General features: G+C 39.9%; 1 protein-coding gene across 3 annotated transcripts in view; it reads right to left on the bottom strand.

Moving 5' to 3' along the window:
* The window catches only part of LOC120731792 (MICOS complex subunit mic25-a-like), a 54,427-nt gene that overhangs the window by 13,064 nt on the left and 19,536 nt on the right, over nucleotides 1-21,827 (bottom strand). For all 3 annotated transcript variants that reach the window (XM_040029040.1, XM_040029041.1, XM_040029042.1), the window contains 2 exons: nucleotides 20,253-20,336; nucleotides 12,758-12,828 (listed from right to left, as the gene is read on the bottom strand). In XM_040029040.1, the coding sequence (XP_039884974.1) occupies nucleotides 12,758-12,828; nucleotides 20,253-20,336 (155 nt within the window). The remainder of the gene's footprint in view (nucleotides 1-12,757; nucleotides 12,829-20,252; nucleotides 20,337-21,827) is intronic.

The following is a 21,827-nucleotide window of genomic DNA, read 5'->3' as shown; positions in this document are numbered from 1 at the left end:
CACACAGACGAGGTTAAAGGAAATGAGCGCTGGCGGGTGCGATTCCTTTAAGTTCAGCTTGCTTTTAGCAATAACAGCTTCTGTTTGGTGTAAGTACATACGATGAGCAAACAAACCAAAAAACCAAAAAAAACAACAACAAAAAAAAAGAAAAAAAAAAAAAGAAAAGCGAGATTGTTTGTGGTTTGTTTTAGTCGCAGTTGAAGTAGCTAAGATAGTTTCAAAGGCTTTAAGGTGCAGCTTGTGGAGAGATGAATTATGCATCAACAAAGCGGCTTAGGAGTCAAAGTCAAACTTTCTCTTTTCTTTTTATCTGACTCACACGTACAGTACATGTGTGTAGAGAAAAGCACACAATCGAAACCGCAGCCACGAAATACGAGATCGGCACATACGCACGTGCACAAACGCACATACAGGTAGCGAATGCTAATCCTATAAGAGGGTAATCCTTGAGTGCTCTGTTGCTCGTGGTAATTTACCTGCTGTTGTGACAAGAACTTGCAACTGGAAGGACTGGGATATGGATATGTACGCGCACATACGTGCACGCATGGGAATACATGAACACAAAGACGCTTAATCAATCCATGATGCCCATTTTGGTTTTTGGTTAACATCAACCACTTTTCTGTTCAGCTTTGTCAGTTTGTTTTTAAAGAGGGCCTTCAAGAACTAAGAAGCTGGGCCATGTGCTGACCCCGTCTCTTCTTTCCATCAACTGATATCCTTGTTGCCATTGTGAGTTTTTTGTGTTGCTATAGTAAGTAAAGCCTTGTGTTGTTCAGTATTAGTAGTACCTTCACAGATGTAGAGGCTGACCATATGTCATACATCCTGGCTTTTGCAGCAACAAGATGATCTTTTAGATGATTTTTATCTTTTTTAATAAATTATTGTTTAATATCATGATTGAGTATTAACTTGAATTTACTGATGTAGCTCCTGTTTGCATTAACAGTAGTTTCAAGAAAACTCAGTCCTTGCAGAAATGTGTCCATTTTAATGCAGTGCTGCCATGATCACTGCCATTCAGTATTTGTTGTCATTGTCAATTTTGGTTACTTTTTGTGAGAGTCTCTGATATCATTTAAGAGTATTACTTTCTATAGATGATACATTTGCAAATTCTTTGCAGTTGTAAGTTGACAAACATTGTTTTAAAATTGCCTAAAAATCTGTGTCAGCTGGAAAATGCTCGGCTCCCCGGCAACCCTGTATTAGCTAAGAAATATGACTAGTAGAAGATGATGGATGGAATTTATTTCGGAAAGAGCCGTTTGACGTTTTGCACACACTCCTTTCTTGCTGGGTTATTTTTCACAGCATAGAATGCAATAAAATATATCAGAAGAGAAAATGAGAAAATAGAATTAAGAGAAAGGACTGAAATGGAATTTAAGTGAAAAAATTAGGACTGGAATACAGATTAGAGTCAAATTGAAGTAGAATAAAATAAGCGAATGAAAAAAAGCTCACCTCAAAACCAATTCAATAGTTTCACTCGGGCATTTGATCATGTTAAATGATATTCAGTGAAATTTCATGGAATTTTTTCATTATTACATTTCCAATTGTTAGTCATGATTATTCTTTACTGTCTTGAGGTGAGATTTGTTTCCCACTGCTCTCTCCAAGATCAAGCATGAACTTTAAGCCTGAACTAGAATAGAACAGAGTAAAACAGAACAGAATAGACTAAAATAGGAATTCTCTCTGCTCTGTGACTCCAAACAAGACCTACTGTAGGTATTTATAATCCAAACTTTTCTTGGGTACAGACCTCAGCTAAACTATCTCAATCATCACAGCTTAACATACTATAAATGTCTAATCTAACTACATGATGTCATATATGATGGTAGTTTTTCTGCCTTTAAAATAAGAGACAGAGAGAACAGAAATTCTAAGTTTGATAAGGAGGCACGTTTTTCATCACTTCAAATAAACCATCTGACATGATGGGGCATGCCTTTTATTTTTTGGGAAGCTGACCACTTGGTATTCATGTGCACGATCATGCATGTGTGCACACACACACACACACACACACACACACACACACACACACACACACATACAGAACTGCAGTCATGCCACCACAGAAAGCAATTACGGAATCATGCATCCTTTACATATGAATGAGCTCAGCAGTCCCTGCCTTCACTGACAAATACACACAATAAGCCTGAGTGCATGTGCGTGTGTGTGTGTGTGTTGATCTGTACCTTGTGAATGCACTGCATGTGTGTCCATGAGATAAACCGTGTGCACAAACAAGACTGCGGGAGAAGTTTCTCTGCACTGGTATGTGTATTGTGTAGTCCCAGTGTCTGTGGCTCTGTGTGTGTGTGTGTGTGCTTCCGTGTGCAGTGGAGGGTAGAGCGACAGGATTAAATAAATCACTGGTGGAGAGAATATTCATGAAAAGAGAAGTGAATGCAACCTGGGAGAGAGAAGGGGGAGAGAGAGAGCAGGAGAGAGAATGTGACAGTGATGTATTAAATGACAAATAGCCCTTGCAGCGTGCATGGACGAACAGTAGCCCAGTAGCAATCATCATAATCTGCATTTAACCTCTGCCACATCATGTGGTGCCGTGCCACTCGGCGCCGAGGAAGAAGGGTAAATCTTTTATGTGATGTTTGACCATTCCACATTAATTTGGTACAGAGATGTTGATGTGTGGGGACAGAAATGGTCAGCTTCTAGGTATTCGAACTATTGCACAGAAAATGTAAATTATGCTATTGTGGTAAAAATCAGCAGCTTGGGCTTTCAATCACCTGATTACATTATACGATTGGCTGGTGTTTAACTTGAGAGCATCTCGAGAGCTGGTCGGCATTGTGAATTAGCAGATAACAGCAACAATAACCACAAGGTCTTAATCCAAACCCAAGAAAAGAAAATCATCCTTTTTTTCTATTCAACAAGAGGAACTTTTTGATTGCGTGTTTTAATAATGGAATCTGAAGCAGAAAATTGCCTCTGCTAATCTGCACCAACTGCCTTGTTTGACTGAAATTAAAGGTGAGCTCTTATTAAAAAAAAGCTAGTCTGATAGCCAACTTTTGCAGGGAAAAAGAAGCAAAATAACACTCCAATTGCTTTCTGTCTGTGACGTTTTGCATAAATACGTGCAGCACTGAGGGGGAAAGATTAGGCTCAAATCGTTAAAGTTTCTCATTATTTTTTGTCTCACCTTGGCAGTGTGCGGCTTTTATGAAGAAAGCTCAAGTTCTGGTCTGCTGCAAAGCATGACACTGGGGAATTAGGCAATAAGAAGAAAAAGAGAAGATCATAAGGACACCGCTTTTTATTGTTCTCTGTGTCTGAGATGGTACTGCTTGTGTTTGTGTTTGTGCGTGTGTGTGATGTGTGTGAATGGTTATTAATGTATGATGACAAGGATTTGGTTTCATTTAAAGAAGCAGCCGAGGCATTGTACTTTTGGTTTTTAATATTACGCTGAGTGGAGAGGAAGAGAAGAGAGGATCAAAGATGTCATGGCTGGGGTGAGATCAAAAGAAATGGCAGAGCATGCATCGTGTATTGTTGGAGGCTTTGTCAAGCTTTTATTAAACTGCCATATGGATAACACTCGCAACATTGTGGTTCGGCAGAAATCTTACTTTGAGATCACATCAAATTAGAGCTGCAGACTTAGCTACAGCTTGTGAGGTGTCTAATGCCTGACTAAATTCAGTAACTTTGATTATTCTGGTAGTCGCAATAATCACTTATCCTACCTTTGCAAAGTGTGCGGCAATCCTTAAGTCCTAAGCTCACTTCACACGATATGACACCAGCCCAAAACTTTACAAAGTTTAATCTCAACTCCTGCGAACACACAAAGTCTTCATCTCAAATCTAGAACAACCCAAAGACTGAAGACAGACAGAACTCTCCCTTTATCTTCATATGCTGACAGATGAAATGCTGAAGGCAGATAAGGACGTAGGATAAAAAATTCGCACTCTGTTGGCCTGGCTGATTGATCCCCGCCAACCTCTCTTTGTGGGAATACAGGGAGAGAGAGATGGGAGTGGATAAGGACAGTGTTTCATTAAAACAGGTGACATGCGGGAACAAGATAAGAGGCGCATGTGCACGTGTGTTTGTGTGACATCTCATCACTGATAACTTTTCAATCAGGAAAACTTGCGCTTGGACGACTCACTCGAGTTAGGAATGATAGGGGACTGCTATCGCCTTCCATCACTCTCCCTTCTATCAACAGTTTCAATTCCAGTTTGGTGCAGTGTCATTTGTCCTTTTCTTTTAACAACTATACTTCCCCTTAAAAACAGTGTAGCTTTTAAGCACAGAGTACAAATCGCATCAAAGCCTGAGCATATTATTTCTGCACGGTAAAATACAATCTAGAACACGATTTCATAATTTGCCTCTCAGTGAGGCGACATGCCCTTTGTTCCCCTTCCATTAGCACCAGGTAATCTTTAGATCATTAAATAATTTGCTGGTTCAGCATGTTCTTATGCAAGGTCCCAATGCTCCCCCCCAAAAAATTATACTGATATCAATGAGATTTTTGCCTTGTTAGTTTTTTTCCCCTACATACAGGAATTTTTAGGCCACAAAAAAAAAAAAAAAAAAAAAAAAAAAAAAAAAAAAAAAAAAAAAAATGCACTCAATATACCAAAGATCACATTAACTTAACTCTAATACACATCTTTGCTTATTAAACACACACATCAGGTTATTGACTATACTGTATGCTTACATACCTAGTCACTCCACAAAGGGCCTGTGCTGAAATTCTGCTCATCATATCAAGCAGAAAATCATTTAAATCAATGCACTATTACTATTAATATTGCAACAATTACTCATCTTCTCATTCTTATTTTGAAACTATATTCTATATAGTTAATAAAATTGTATTGTGTCCATCATCTGCTGGCCCTACAGTAACAGGTAGAGGGATGTTTCTTCTGTAGTGACACACGTGGTGGGTCCAATTCGGCAGATAGAAAATATTTCCTACATAAAACCACTCACAACAAGGCCTGTGGAATTTTCTTTTAATAGAGCCGTGACATGATACCTGAAAAGAGACATTGCTGTGGAGTTTCTTTCTTGACACAAGTACCGTTTAGTTCCATTAGATTGAATAAAAGGCATACTTTCCTACAGCCACTACCTCCCAAGCTGGGCAAGTTTTATCAAAACAGTCTAGACAGTTAGACAGAACTAACACTAACCAGTAGAAAAATATGCACATTTAATTTACCGTATTTACCGCACTATAAGGCTCACCAGATTATAAGGCGCACTGTTGAAGACTGGCTCTGTTTTCATACATAAGGCGCATCATATTATAAGACGCATTAAGACAAACAAAAAATAACTCGACCTTTATTAAGCTCATTCACAGTAACTCTTAACACTGTTAAGCTGTAACACATTAAATATTGAAAAATACACACTTTTTCCAGTACGGTACATTCAACTTCCACAATTCCCTCAAACTCTTCACCTTCCATGTCCGAGTTACGGTAAACAGCTGGGCAATTTCGGCATCAAGCATGCCCGGATCCCTCTCACACCGGATTAAAAGGCGTTTAAAGTGCATTCAGCAGAATAAAACAATCGGATGAGTTAAAATTTAACCAACTCATTCACAGTAACTATTAACATTGTTAAGCTGTTAAACATCAAATATTGAACAATACACTTACATTTCCAGTTCATTCAACTTCCACAAATCCATCAAACTCTTCACCTTCAGTGTCTGAGTTAAACATCTGGGCAATTTCGGCATCAAGCATGCCCGGATCCCTCTCATCATTATCCGAATCAGTCTCGTTGCTGTTACTTAGCTGTTCAGTGATTATTCCAGCCTTCGTGAAAGCTCGGACGACACTTGAGACTGATACCTTAGCCCAAGCAGCCACGATCCATTGGCAGATAGTGGCGTAACTCGCTCGGCGTTGCCTCCCTGTCTTGGTGAATGTGTGTTCGCCTTCTGTCATCCAATGCTCCCACGCAGCTCGTAATTTAACTTTGAACGACCTGTTGATACCAATATCTAGTGGTTGGAGTTCTTTGGTTAATCCACCCGGAATGACGGCAAGCTCCGAATTAGTTTGCTTCACTTGGGTTTTGACAGCCTCGGTGAGATGGGCGCGCATGGAGTCGTAGATCAAAAGAGACGGAGATTTGTGGAAAAAGCCATCCGGTCTCTTGACATAAACTTCCCTCAGCCACTCGCTCATTTTCTCTTCGTCCATCCAGCCCTTTGAGTTAGCCTTGACGATGACGCCGGCCGGAAACTTTTCTTTTGGCAAAGTCTTCCTCTTGAAAATGACCATGGGTGGTAGTTTCTGGCCATTAGCTTGGCAGCCCAGAACTACAGTGAAGGATGACTTCTCGTTCCCTGCGGTGCGTATAGATACCGTACTGGTCCCTGTTTTCTCGACAGTACGGTTCACGGGGATGTCAAAGGTGAGGGGGACCTCGTCCATGTTAGTGATGTGTTCTGGCCGGATCTTCTTTTCAGTGATCTTATTCTGGCAGTACGTGCGGAAAATGGCCAACTTTTCTTTGTAATCGTTTGGCAGTTGCTGTGAGACAGTAGTTCTTGTGCGGATTGAGAGATTATGCCTTTTCATAAAACGGAAGCACCAAGAATGTCCCCCTCGAAAGTCGTTGATCTGCATGTCACGTGCTACCGCTGTTGCCTTGAGTCGAATAGAGATTGTAGAGACACTTCTACTTGCTGTTCTCTGTTCAATAACCCACTGTTCAATTTTGTCCTCTAACTGCGGCCATCGCGCCTTGTTCCCTCGGAAACTCCTTTTGGTCTTCTTTACTTGTTTTAGGTCATCTTTTTGCTTCCTCCACTTGCGCACCATGGACTCATTAATGCTGAATTGTCTGGCAGCTGCTCTATTTCCATTCTCTTCTGCATAACTAATTGCTCGAAGTTTAAAATCAGCTTCGTAAGCGTGTCTCTTCGCGGGTGCCATTTTGGAGTCGTTATACACACACAACACGGTAATGTTGTGTTGAAGCACAGTACGTATTACTCCGCGAGGCTCCTGGCAACGGTAACCGTAATGCTCCAAAAAGTGGCACTAAAAATCTTTTTTTGACAGATTTTTGAGCATAGTGTGCCACATAAAACCGGTTCGAGGTCAGTAAGCACAAACCAAAATTCATACATAAGGCGCACCAGATTATAAGGCGCACTGTCGATTTTTGTGAAGATTTAAGGATTTTACGTGCGCCTTATAGTGCGGTAAATACGGTAGAGGTAATCTGCTCCTCTGAGTTTCTGGCATATGAGTGGATCCCTAAAGACCTCAAGAAATGTTAATAAATGTAATGGTGTAACTATTACCCTAATGGTTGGAATGACAAGAGCTGTTAAGATAAACCTGTCTAAAACCTCACCTATCTAATTTACTCCATTAATAAATGAGTCCTGTAAACTTGTACAATTGTGTTTCTTCATATGCTTTTAGAGGCAGTCAAAAAGGCAGAGTGTCTAAGTGACTGCAGCCTTCTGTCCTCATGGTAAATCTCTGCCGGTTCAAGGTGCCGACAGGTCCTGTCTCGTGTAATGACTAGCAGTCTATTGCTTTGGAGGGCACAGAGATCCTTACAGTAAGCTACCTGTCTGTTTCATTAATTGGACATGGAAGACACACACACACACACACACACACACACACACACACACACACACACACACACACACACACACACACACACACACACACACACACACACACACACACACACCATATACAGAATAAAGTAGATAAAAGCATGCTTTCATCTGAGTTTGTTCTAACTACAAACTGTGAGCAGTTACTTTATGATGAATCCAGACATCCACCTGAGGTTTGCAAAGGTTCTGTCTTTGCTAACACTTTGAGAGTAACAAGTTTTTTTTAAGAGGATTAATGGATTTTTAGATCTTAAGGTAAGCTTGACTGCAATGTTGTGGGTCTCTACAGAAAAGCATTTTGAGGGAATATGGGTAGTCAGATACCCCAAGGCAAGGCTAATGGATTAACTCCTCTAAATAACCTCATGTTGTTGGGCAAAGCAAGTAGAAGATGACACTGGATAACATTTTACCGTTCGCTATGTCGCCACATGAGAATAATGTTTTACAGTCAACATCCCAGGGGCTTCCATCTTTTTGCTCTGCTTTTATGAAAGTAGCCACCTCAAGTCTGAGAGGCTGCTTTTAGCATTAGCGTTTGCACTTAAACTATTTGGGGTCATTCCTAGAATCAAAGCTGAGAACCAGAAAGAAAAAAATGGTACGGCCGAACCAGTCAATAAACAAGGGAAATGGTGGTGTTCTTAACTTCTCTAGACTACTGTTCCTGATTTCAGCCTCCCTAAGTGTGTTTATAGGGCTCTGTGGTTCGCCAAAATCTTTCCATCAGGTAGCCATGGTAGGTAAATAACTCGTGATCAAGTAGCAACCTCAAGGGCTAAAAAAGAGACACGAAAATTGCTAAAAACTGCAGTCCATTTTATAGCCATGTGAGGCTATCTATGTTTAAACTGCATTGAGATGAAAAGTTGGTGTGGTCAATCCAGTGCACAGGTGTCCTGCTCTGCTATTAATTGTACTAAAACAGACTTTAAGGAGTCAGCTATCCAGGCTTCATTTTAAAATTAGGAAACTGTTACAATAAGATGGAGAGAGGCTAAATCAGAGACATAGACCCTCCCCAAAAAAGAAAGAAAAAAAAGAAAAGAAGACATATTGTAACTACATAGCATGTTAGACAGTGCTGCATCCCCGAGTGCTCGCCCCTCCTTTCAGCGGTGGGTAAATAGAATAATTACTGGGTGGTCAGTGTAGTGTGAAACGACAGCGTGACCACAGCACAATGAAACACTGCCCAAATGCTGACAGAACATGATGAGCACATGGCTGCCTGAATACAAAGTGTGCCTGTATTGGTGGCAGAGATAGAAAGGCGGAAAAGGAGTGAAAGTTTGTGTGCCGCACTGAAAAAAAGCAATAGAAACACATTGTGGTGGGACTAAATGCTATGCCTTTGGCAAACTTGTGCTGAAGTGATCTCCTAACCTCTTCCATGCAGCCGTAGACAATAGCAAATCCCTGCTAATGTAATCATTTGGACGAAATTTTAGACTTGAATTGTTTGCCGCTGAATTCAGTGGACCAGGTGCAAGAAAATGGCAATGTTGTGGATGAGGTCACTGCCCATTATGCAGTACAAAGCCAGAAAAGAGACCAAGCAACTTTTTCTTTCTGCCGTTTCTAAAAGTGAAATAAACTGTGTGCTACTGCTCTATACAACGTAACAATAAACACAACAACTAGTACTACAAAGGTAAAGTATAAAAGCTGTATGGCAATACATTATTGTAAAGGAGATGGAAATTTGAATATTTTCTCTTCAAGGTAACAGAAAATGGTGACAATGATGACAAATAAATAATTTTCAATGTAGGAAATGACAGCTGCATTCAAATACAAACAACACTGTAGAAGGTTTGGTGCCATTACACTAACCAACCACCCACTAATGACTTTTGTCACAAACTTGCGCTACCTTTACTATCCAGGTTCCAGGTTTCAGACTGATCCATTAAATGATAGTAATCATTAAGTATGTGCACACTGGAAACAAAGTGGAAGAAGAAAGAATATTTACTCAATAATAAAACCAACTTATTACAGAACAGTTCAAAGACTTGAACTGTTCTGTAGTAGGGTTATCATTTTAGCACTGCTTCTGTAAAACCCTGATACTGGCACCTCCTAAATTACAATTTTGTCTTGTTAATGGTCCGTTTTTACACGTTTATTATAATTATGTACAAAAAGACATCAGGGTACAGACCGAAAAGTATGTGTTAATGGAAACCAAAAGGAAAACGGCTCTCTGACAAAAAATTGGAAAGAAGTGAGAACAAGTATTATGGAGGGGCATAAATTAGAAATGCTCAGATGCTCTGGCAGTGCAGGTGTGGTGGTGGTGGCTCAGTGTTGAATCAAACTGACATGATTTTTTTGACAGGACTGAAATCACTGTTGTCCCAGGAGAGCACCACTGTGTCTAGCAAAGTCACAGCATTTCTGTTTGCCTTGGAGCAGACCAGGCTGGTGGCTATTAGAGACCGTCACGATCCCATCCCCCACCACAAAAACAAAAACAAAAACGTGTGCGGACAGAGAAGTTCCAATGTGCTACATTAATGCACACTTATCAGCCACTTTGCTGGGTATACCTGTTGAACTGCTTGTTAACACAAATGTCTAATTAGCCAGAGTGAGATAAATTAGAAATGAGATTGAAAAACTGATGGAAGCGTCAGGCTGGAGGGACCCGCTGATTAGGCTCTTCATTTATGGAATGCATTATAAATATCTGCTTTGGGAAATCTCTCCAGCAGACGCAATCCATTGATCTGCACATATGCAGAAGAAGCCGTGATGAAACAGAGTAGATGTTTCTGATATTGTAGATAAATACATTCACTGGCAACGTTTTAGGTACGTCTGCTTGACTGCCGATTAACGCAAATATCTAATCAGACAGTCGTCAGCAAGTCAATGCATGTAGGCAGGCAGGCAGGATGACCTGTTAAAGTTTGAACTGATCATCAGAGTGAGGAAGAAAGGTGATTTAAGAGACTTTGAATTTGACATAGCTGTTGGTGCCAGACAGCCTGGTCTGAATAATCTCAGAAACTGCTGATCAACCTGGATTTTCTTGCACAACCATCTCTAGAGTTGATCTAAAAAAGAGAATATTACCAGGGAGTTTCTGTTCTGTGGACCAAAATGTTTTGTGTCAGAGGTCAGAGGATAATGGCCAGACTGCTTATAGCTAACAGAAGGGCAACAGTAACTAAAAAAACCCCCCAAAAACCCCAAAACAAAACACGTCTGACAACCAACATCTTCCGAAGAGCATCTCTAAATCCACAACCCATCACAACCGTGAAGCAGATGAGGTACAGCACCAGAAGACCACACTGGGTGCCACTCCTGTCAGCTGACAACTGGTAAATTGAGGCTACAAATCCAGGTTACAAAAGATTCAAAAACACTGACTGATCTGATAAACTACTTGAAAACATACCATTAAACTGGTATAATTCAGGTTGCTGTTGTTTGTTTAATGGTGGGAAGATATTTTCGTTAGGTTTCCTAGTAGCTGAGCATTGTTTAAATGCCACATCCTACTTGAGTATTATTGTTGACCATGTCTACCCCTTTATGACCACCGTGCACACATCCTCTGGTGACTGCTTCCGGCAGGTAACACATCATGTCACAAAGCTCAGACCATCTCAAACTGGTTTCTTGAACATAACAATAAGATCACTGTACTTAATCCAATAGAGCACCTTTGGGATGTGGTTGAACGCGAGATTTGAATCATGGATGCGTAGCCAATAAATCTGCAGCATATGCATGATATGACTGACGCTGTCAATATGGACCAAAATCTTTGAGGAATGTTTCCAGCACCTTGTTGAATCTATGCCATGAAGGACTAAGTCAGTTTTGAAGGCAAACGGGAGTCTAACCCCATACCTAACAGTCGCAAGTGGAAATGAGCTTATGTCATTGTACAAATCTACACATCAGTCAGGTATTCATTGTAGAAACATGTGTAATCTTCAACATTTAAGTGCCTTCAAATAATTCAAGCTGTAATTCTATTCATGTGAAGGACTCCTGTTTCCAAACAGCTCTACTTGTAGACCATCAGATCAGAGAACAACTCCTAAAAGCTTTGAGGATAATGTGTGCGCCTGTCTGGATTAACAGTGATTTTTTTTTTCCTAGCCACTCTCCAATGGTTCCAGGGCCTCAGAATTAACTTTGTACTACGCTAAATATTCCCATCTTCATTTGATTATGACACAGCTGATGCTTCTAAAAAAAGTGTCCAACCTGTCCTTTCTAAGGATTTAATTTTTTTTTTTTATATATATGTATTTTTTCACAGTACAGTAACACATGAAAGTGAGATTTCAAAGAAACAACCGAGAAGCTTAAACAAAGGCAAGAAAAGCAAACATAAAAAGTATCAAAAGATAAGTTTACTTTATTCACTGTGCCAAATCTAGAACTGAAAAGTAAAGACGACGTCTCGCAGCAATATCTAGACATTGTTTTGTTCTGATATTCATCCATCGTAAAGGTAAAATGGTAAAAATGGCCTGGCATGAACAGGTTATCCTGTGATTTAAAGCTAATACAAAATTAAGGATCCATTTTTTTAATTTAAAAAAATCCATGTATATTCCCACGTATTTTAAAACAGGAAACATTACCTTATTATCTAGAGAGGAATATCAATTGATATGGTAATTAGAGATTTTTTGTCACAATAATATTATGGAGGCAACATGAAGTGATAATAGCAAATTATCACCCAGCCTCTCCACTATGTGTGGATAAGTGCCAAGCGGCAGGGAGTCTAGTGTTCACATTAACAGCATACCAATGTCGCAAATAGCCTTTACACCTTTACACAAGCACATCTGCTTTCTGACAACTTCCCAGTGCATCTTCCGTTTAAATTTGGAGGGCTAGCATAGAGCAAAGAAATCAGATGTGAATCTCAGTAGATCATTTAAAGGTGTATTTAAAAAAACCTGATGCAAAATAGCAAAAAACAATCTAGAAATGAAATAAGTGAAAAATAAATACTGAGTAAGCAAGCAAGTAGCAGACAAACATAGTGGTACTAAGATAATGCAGAATATTTACCGGATTCGAGCCTCAGCTTTAGTAGCTGCCTGGTTGTACTGTTCAGCCGTCTCCTTGTAGTTTTCAAAACTCTGCAGGCAAAGAGACAAAGTAAGAAATACGAGAATGAATTCAACAGTGTTTCATGGCTCAAAAAAAAAAAAAAAGCTTCTCCGGAGGCTGCATTTAATGATACTAGAACTTGTTTCCAAGGCTTAGTATAACTTAATGTTCAGATCACACAATTACAAAACAGAAAAATCAAAACAGACTACATTAAAGTCCCCAAATCAAGTGCCATGAATTATAATCTACATAATTTTACCACAATTACAACTACCTTTTCCAATTTAGTACAAGCTTTAAAAGCCAGCAACGATAAGAAAAATGCATAAAACAACATTGGAAAATGTCACATTCATTAAATTAGTGACCTTTGAATTTTACAGCCTGCTTACAAATCTGAATGTTGATAGTCTGTTGGTACTTCGTGTTTTTCTTTCTCTCATGTGACAAACTGTGGCATTTAAATAAAGTTACATCACAAATTGATCTTGTAACTAGAGCCAGGTCGCATAGAGTACGCCTTTGTAATCAGTGGTCACAGTGCTAACTGTACAGCATCGTGGTCTAAATGAGCAGCAAATAGCAGAAAGTTAATAGAAAACAAACCCCAGTTGCCTTTCACACACGTTTTATGCAAATCTTCCCGCCCTGTTTTCACAGGGATTCAAATGGACACACACATTCCTTTGAACCAGGCAGCTGTTAATATACAATCTGTTAAATGACTGGATATCTGCATACTTATATGTACCTCTATCAGTTATGTTGAGGAACTTTCCCGTGTGTGCTTGTGTGGGAAAAAGTCTCGAGTACATTTAAAATCATCATCATCTCAGTAAGACGTAGGATCACCTGGCAGGCTTTGCGTTGAAACCTCTGAAATACAGTTTGTCTAGAATACCCCAAACACAAAGCAAATCTCTGTAGCCAAACCTCTCGTACGCATTCAGTGAGCAGTAATCGCCATTTTAAACCAATAACCGCGGTGCTCCGGCTTTTACTTAATTATTCCCCATATTCCCAAAAGACTGGGTGATAGGAGAGGAAGATAATTGAAGTGATGGAGTAGAGAAGAGATGGGATCAAACACAAACCTCCCCCACAATCCCTAGTCCTCTACTCCTCCAGTGCCCCCTAGTCATTTTCTCATCTCATTATTTCAAGCTGATGTGCAGACATGCAATTTCTGATCTGAATGTCTGGTGTTGGAACTGAATCAAGTAATGTCATAGGCATCTTTTCCTTAATCCTATCTTTTAGTATTCACTACGGTGTAATAATCTGCTTCTCCATTATCTTCATCCCTGTTCTTTAAAGAAAAGATGGAAAAAAGGAGTCATAAGTCTTGTAAGGAGGAGGATATTTCAAATCAGCACCAACTTTGATGAAGTAGTGAAGCTGTAGGCACCAGATTTAGACAAGAATCACCTTTTATATGGGATTCAAAAAGATCCATTATAAATATGATAATAAATCAATTCAGCACATAAATTTCCTTTTCCAACCACACCATTTTCAAACACACCTAACAGTCGCTAAGTCGCTAATGTGGACAACAATGCAGAGGTGCATAAACATACTAATGTAAATGTACATTAAAAAAGTAATTAATAAATGTACCCAGCTACACTTTACCTCTCCTATCTGCCTGAGTTTATGTTTGGGCTGCACAGTAACTCAAAATGTGAAAATGCCAAACATCCCCAGGTGTATGACTGCCAGTTATGCTTCCTAGCTGTGCTATATTGGATTATCCACGACAGAACTCAGGATTAGACTCCTCTTGTCGCCATGTCTCTCCTTTGCCAGTATATGACTAGGTTTAAATACCATACCTTGACAGGGATGGGGGAGTAATAACTCCAACTCAAAGGTTTCAAGTCAAGCATATTTCATACCACCATCCTGTACCTTTGAAAGAAGAGACATTTTCAGACCTCTGAACTTCTGCTCAGATGTTTTATTAATCTACTAAGCATAAACCATCACTAATAAATGCCATAATCTGACAGTACTAGCAACCAGTCCCTGAATTCATGGACATTAAAGACTCATTTTTTGCTGGAGTGAAGCTACTACTTTGGTTCACCCTTTGGGAATATTGTGGTAAGAACTTAGTCTCCCATTAGTGGCTTAGCCCTTAGCCTCAGGTCAATGGGCTCAATGGACAGACTCCGAGGAAGGCTGATCTGAAACTTGAAAGTTTATGGTTCCCTTGTGGGACATCAAGTGTTTGAGCCAAGATAAAAAAAATAAAAAATAAAAAAAAAGATGTCTCCACAGGGGCTTAAACCCATGGGTGCCTCTGATTATGCAGGACAAAGAGAGCTGGGCACCGGAAAGAGAAGCAGCAAGTAGATGGTTTAAAGGTAAAGTGAACTTGTTGCTGACAATGAACCTTTTTTGTAGCAAACATTTTAACTTGTAACAGTGAGGACAGCACTGGTAGAGCTCATCTCCATCAAGTGTCCAAGTCAACTCAATAAAACAGATGCACAATAGCAGGACCTTCCTTAAAGGGACTGCAGACTTTAATATGCCTGTTTTATAAATACAGACTGTGTCGAAATGTTTGCTGTCAAAAGGGGTCATTTTTTGGCAAATCCTAAACGAAAGTTCGATCTTAAAAGGTTTCAGAGAGGTAACGCAGTGGTTGATAGGTGACTGAGTGATGCAAAAAAATAAATTTAAAAAAAAAAAAAAAAAAATCACAGAAACCTGCAATGAAAACAAACTTTTTCACTAGTTATGCCATCACTGCTTGTAAAACATACTTTGAAACACTATATTTTACCCCTGCAAACTGTGTGCTCTTCAGAGATTGTCAGGAATTTTCCAATTTGGAGCCTTTTCATGCTTCATTTGAGCATCTTGTCTGTTTTTCTCCACACAAACCAAAGGAAAAACCAAGAGAATCAACATATGTGAATAAGCTAGGCAGGTACAGCTAATCCAACAGAAACTTTGGGGGGCTGCGATGCTGTTCAGTGGTTGTGTATATATACACATGTTATTTTGTGTCTAATCAAGAACAAACCCCAAGGAATAGCCCTAGCTCAGCTCTCGTGACTACAGAGAGGAGGTAGCTCTATCACTGGCATACACACACTGAGCTCATCCAAGTCATTTCCACCCATGGGGACAAAAGCCCTATGTGGAGAAGCAGAAAGAGGGGATGACAGCCCTCAGTGGGGGAAGGCAAGGTTTTGGGGTTGCTGGAAAGGTTCACGGAGGGGATTAGTGGTTGTGTATTAGCTTGCATACATGCAGGTGTGTGACTAAATCTGTGTTTCTACTTGAATTGTTGTGTTCAGATGATCCTTGAGCGTACACTTGTCTGAACACCCTACAGGAGCTGTGGACTGAGATGGGCTGATGTCAGGATTTCGAGGGAGGGGTTGTTTCATGTGCCGTGCTTGGACGGAGGAGGATTAATTTTTTTTTTTGAGGAAGCAGTCGACAAAAGGGGGGGGGGGGGGGGGGGGGGTAGAAGGGATTAAAAGAGGTGAATTTTAAAGTGAGGCTTGTTTACAGAGTCACAGGGTATATTTCCACAGGAAGACAGATATACACTACCTCTACACTGTTGAGAGATTAGGGAGGCATCCAAAAAATAGAGGAGGAGGGAAGGAGATTTGGGAAGGAGCAGAATTAGAAGATGCACTGGTATGTTCAGCCGGCGTTGCAGCATTTGTGTGTTGTTTTGTATATACACAATACATGTATGTGTGGAAGTTGTGCAATTGATTGTCCACAATTACGTCTGATATGACAGCATGCGTGCAAACCTGTCAGAGCCCACAAATTTACAAACGCCTGCACACAAACATGCACACACCGTTTTCACATTCGTGTCAGGAGTGAATTCAAACAGTCTCCGCAGCCCTTAGACAAACATTACAGCCTGTTATCATCATTCATCCCTAAGGCAAACTGGACACTAGAGCTTGCTTGTGTGTATTCTCACACCGGCACACACACAGTGTGCACACAGTTATATACACCATTATTAACCTGTTAGAAAAATCTGACGCTAAGCCAAAGTAAAATGTTGATTCAGTGGAACGCCACACACAGATTACCAGTGGATTGTCCTTTTTTTTTTTTTTTTTTTTTTTTTTTTTAAACAGCCTTTCCAACCTTTGGCTAACTCCATTTGCAATGTAAAATAAAATTAGAGATAAATAATACAATGAACCAATAAATAAAGCCCTGCAGACCTAGCCGGGTCTGAAGATTGTCAGTCTGCCGTGCATCAGCCAAATTTAAATCTGAAATTTGCATTTGAAATCATGCCTGTTGCATCTGTCATGCTAAAAGAGAAAGCAGCTCAAGAATTGCTCCTTGGGTGCACGAGTTACCCATGCCATGCGTACTAATGGACCTCCATACAATCGCGGATAATAGCTTTTTGAACTGTGTGCCGATAACAGGCTGGATTCTTTTCAATTTCTCTGTTTTACATTGAGCTGCAACAATACCCAATCCTGTTACTGATAACATTTCTCAGTTCTAACATTTGACATGTCTTCACAGAATGTAAAAAGGCTAAAGTATGGAAAGCCATTTAAAGACTTGATTGAATCAGTTGTGTCACAAGTGAGACACATTACTGTTTCAGCCTGTGCTTTGCATTTATGTATATAACCTGTGTCAGTCACAATTCAACTTTTAAGTGGCCATTTATTTCAGCCCCACTGGAATTTGCACCAGGTATGAGCGAGTGAAAAGAAAAAAGATAGCAAAGGAAATGGAGAGGAAGCTTGAAAGGAGAACTGGATGAATGGAGTGCTAGACTGGAAAATGAAGAAAAAGGAGGAGGAGGGTGGATGCCGGCTCAGGATAGACTGTCTGTTTAATGCACAGTCCATATAGCCTCTTTATCTCTCCCTCTCAGTACCCTGCTTTTTAGCTTCCTCATTCAAATGCAGGTCAGCTGTGCGCAAGTGAGGGGCGAAATAAAAAAGATAGAAAACGGGACTGCAGCAGCAAGCGGAGAAAGATGGACCATCCTGCACTCTTCTGCCAATCAGTCTCTTCCGTCAAGTATTGCACCGCGTGTTGCTTGCTGCACGGAGTGCAGGGGCCCTCCCATTTAACTTGCCTATGTAAAAGGTTTTCTCACAGGCCTAAAGGAGGCGAGTGTTAGGGAGTAGATAAAGTAACCCTCTGCCTGATGGGTCTTGCTACAGGGAGGGAGAGACTGAGTAGGGGCGCAGAGAGGGAGTCAAGACCCCAGGAGTGTCTACCAAATACCTGAGGGAAAGCTGGGATTTAAGGAGGGAAACGGGACTGACGAAGGGAAGAGAAACTGGAGTAAGGTTATTTGCATCTACCGGATACCTTTTCATTTCCTTGTGTATTTTGCTATCAGGTTATGTCAATGTAACCTTAAAGTTTATTGGACTAATTTCCAGTTCCATCTTTCTTTTTTAGTCTACTATGGTAACACTATAGTATTCACATTTCAGAAAAACCCTTATCTTATACTGGGCCTTAGTTCATGAACTGTCTGAAACAAGCTGATTTAGCTACCGTTTCTTTGACGCCAACTTTCTATGAGTTCTCCTCATTGCCTCCAGGCGGAAGCAGGTGCTTGTGGGTATTTACGTCATCGTTTTCTGACAAAGAGCTTCTGTAAACAAGCTGTAGACAAAGAAAAAAAGCTTTCCTCTTCTTTATTGGAATTAGCCGTCCCTCAATTAGATGTCAGAGCTGATATAAGATCTGGAAAATGGAAGTGGACAGCAAAAACATCAATAGCAAAGTTAACACTAATCACTTGCTTAATGTGGAACATAATGGTGGACTTAATCTTTCAATCATAAGCTGTATGAAACTGTGTCTATTTATGTCCCTGTTAATAAGTGCACATATGGGAAATGTGCTATAATATTGACTGACTATTATCTCACTGCACATTTTATTTATAGGGACTCTTACTTTCAATGTTTACAACTACAATACAAATAAAGCAAATTCAATATTTTGCTTTGATTTTTATGATTGCTTAAACAATATTGGAATTTTTTATTCTGAGCACTCCTCCTACAAAGCTTCATTTACCCATCCACGCCCCCATTAATAAAAATGCTTTTTCCTATGCCTAAGGCCTTCTGCCCAACATTTAGACGCACTCTGATGGATGCATCTTGCCCAAGGATACTTTGACATGCAGACTGGGGGATTCGGGGCTCAAACTACCGACTGTCCAATTAGTAGATGACCCACTCAACCCCCTGTGCCAGAGCCGCCCACTAGCTTGCTTTATGATCAAACGTTTGCTATTCGTCTACGTTTGATTATACATTTCCTGTGCAGAGCAAATTGTCGAGTCAGACAGAACATGTGGGTGAGGTTGCTTTGCCCACAGCCAAGAGATGGCCAGGGAAATCTCTCCTCTTGGCATCAAACAGATCCAAGAGTTGAAAACACTGATGGAAGCCGAACGTTTACAGCAGGCTGACCTTTTGGCTCACATGGGATTATTTATTTAAGTTTTGTCATGTTTAAAATGAGCAGTCAAATTAAACATGACAAAGATAATGAACAGAAAAGAAATTCACTCATCCATTCAAACCCTGTTTCCTTTACATTTAATTATTCATAATTTTTCAGCATACTTTATCATCTGTGTTAATTTGGAATTGTTCTTTCTAAATTTACTTTCAGTCCTTGCAGCATCTGCATATGCTTTAGAGTATCAACCAAAATCCTACGCCAGTGCAGCCTTACTCCTCACAAAGTTTACTGGGTACACTGAAAGAAAGCTTTATCAAACCACCATTGCAGTGATTTTTACCGTGCACAATATCAAAAGCAAATTAGGTAGAGGGAAAACAACACACAATTCCTTTAAAGCACTAAAAAACAAAACAAAGGTATACAGTGATGAGAAAACAGAAAAGCACAGTGCATTGCATTAGGCAACTCCAGCTATCTGAGGAACCTCTTGAGTGCAGGCCCATCAACAGAAAGTCACGCCTCTTATCTGCCTGCTGAAACTTTTAATTCATTTACATTCATATTCCGACACTGGTACGTGGGCTTGGCATTTCCAAGACAGGAAACAGTGTCTTGTATTCCACCAAGATGTTAATCTCTATGGAGAGTGAGTAATACTGTATCTCACTTAAGGATTTGTTTTGATATTCCTTATATGTGAAGTTGTCTTTTCATTCCAAGTCTACAGGATGTTTTTCATCTCATTAGTGAGATCGGCTGTTATACATCTAAAAAAATGTAAATTCTTGTATCTTTCTAACAAACCCATCAGGGAACCTCTCCAGAGGGGAGAAACAAAGCAGAAAAACAAGGGAACCAGTGGACAAATGGAAAAGCCATTCAGGTGAGTTTTGGCTTCTTGTTTTAAACAGTATACTAATGTTAGTGTTGCCAATATTGATATGCAATAGCAGTCATGTTTATGAGATAAGGACATGGCTTTTACCTTTTTCTCCAGTATTTCCAATTGCTCCCTATAGAAGCTGGATATAGTAGCAAGCTCCCTTTCTTTCATCTCCAGGTTTCGGGCCTGCAAGAGAGAGGGAAAAAGGAAAGGGAAAAAGAATAAGACTAAGGAGTATACAACTTTTTAAATGACATGTGAAGACCAGCTGTTGCAGATACAATGACATAGCACTGTGTTTTATGACATACATGTGTAAATTCTTGGATGGTACTGGTCAGTGTTTATTGTGTCACATCAATATTGTAGTCTTGGTTTCATACAGTACTGTGCAAATGATTCAAGACGCACCTTTCTTTAGGTTTTGCTTCCAAGTTGCCAGACTTTGTCATTTTTAAATGGTCTCAGGTCTCCAAGTTTATGAAAGTCTTTTTAGATTTCTTCTTTGGACATTGGCTTCTTTTTCACTGAATTTCAGTCCAGTCCTTGTACCTGACTTGTTTGTCACTTAACAGTAATCTATGAATCATTCAAGTGTGAAAAGGTACCCAACTTAAAAAGAAAAACTAGAGTTGTGCCTACACATGTCAGACAACTCAGCAAAGAACCAATTTTAAATGATATCTTTAGGCACTTTGTTACTAACAGAATGTTCCAGTTGAATCTATGAAATATACTGATGATAACACAGCTTGATCGCCATGAAAATAGTATTTTTGCACCAACAGGTGAGTCCCAAAGAGCTGAAAACCTGGCATATTTTTGCATGGTGGGTGGTGCATCCTTAAAAAAAGGGGGGAAAGGAAAGAAAAGACAAAACCAGAGCAAAAAACAACAACAACAAAAAGAAAAAAAATGTAGTAGCAGGCCTGAAGAAATGACTACAGCAGATGAACAGTATCTGAAAGTCATGTCCTTAACAAACAGGAAAACAAAATCCAGCAAAGACCTGACACAGGTCCTGAGTGATGCATTTGGACCTTTGGTTAATCCATCTACTGCTCACTGATGTCTCATCAGAAATGGTCTCAATGGAAAGGTGGCTGCCAAGGAGCCATTCTTAAAGATGGAAAACAGGAAGAAAAGAGAGGTTTGCCAAATACACAAGAACTAGACTGAAAATCAGTGGCAACAGGTCTGACAGTGTGAGGAATCCAGATTTTTGTTTCAAATAGTTGTCACTGTGTATGCTGAGGTCAGGAGATGTCCAACAGAGTGTGTGTAGAGCCGTCTGTAAAACACAGACATGACTTGGGGATGCATTTCAGCCAGTGGTGTTGGGGATCTCATCCAAATTCTGAACACAGAAAAGCATCTTCAGATCTGCAAAGTGTCTGATTGGCGATTGCTTCATTTTCAGCATAAAATTAGCTCAAACACACTGCCAATGCACTAAAGTCATAAAGTCAACATTATTCAATTCTATTTATATAGGACCAATTCACAACAAGAGTCACCTGAAAGTGCTTTATATTGTAAGGTAAAGGCCCCACAATAAAATAATAAAAATCATAAGTGAAGCAGTGTGGCACATCTTGGGAGAATGGAACAAAAGGCAGCAAACATCCAAAGAAGAGCTTTGAATGTCCTTCAAGAAGTCTGAAGAACTATTCCTAA

Source organism: Simochromis diagramma, unplaced genomic scaffold, assembly GCF_900408965.1.
Source record: "Simochromis diagramma unplaced genomic scaffold, fSimDia1.1 OVJJ01000483.1, whole genome shotgun sequence".
NCBI lineage: Eukaryota > Metazoa > Chordata > Actinopteri > Cichliformes > Cichlidae > Simochromis > Simochromis diagramma.
This window is presented reverse-complemented; position numbering and strand designations above follow the sequence as displayed.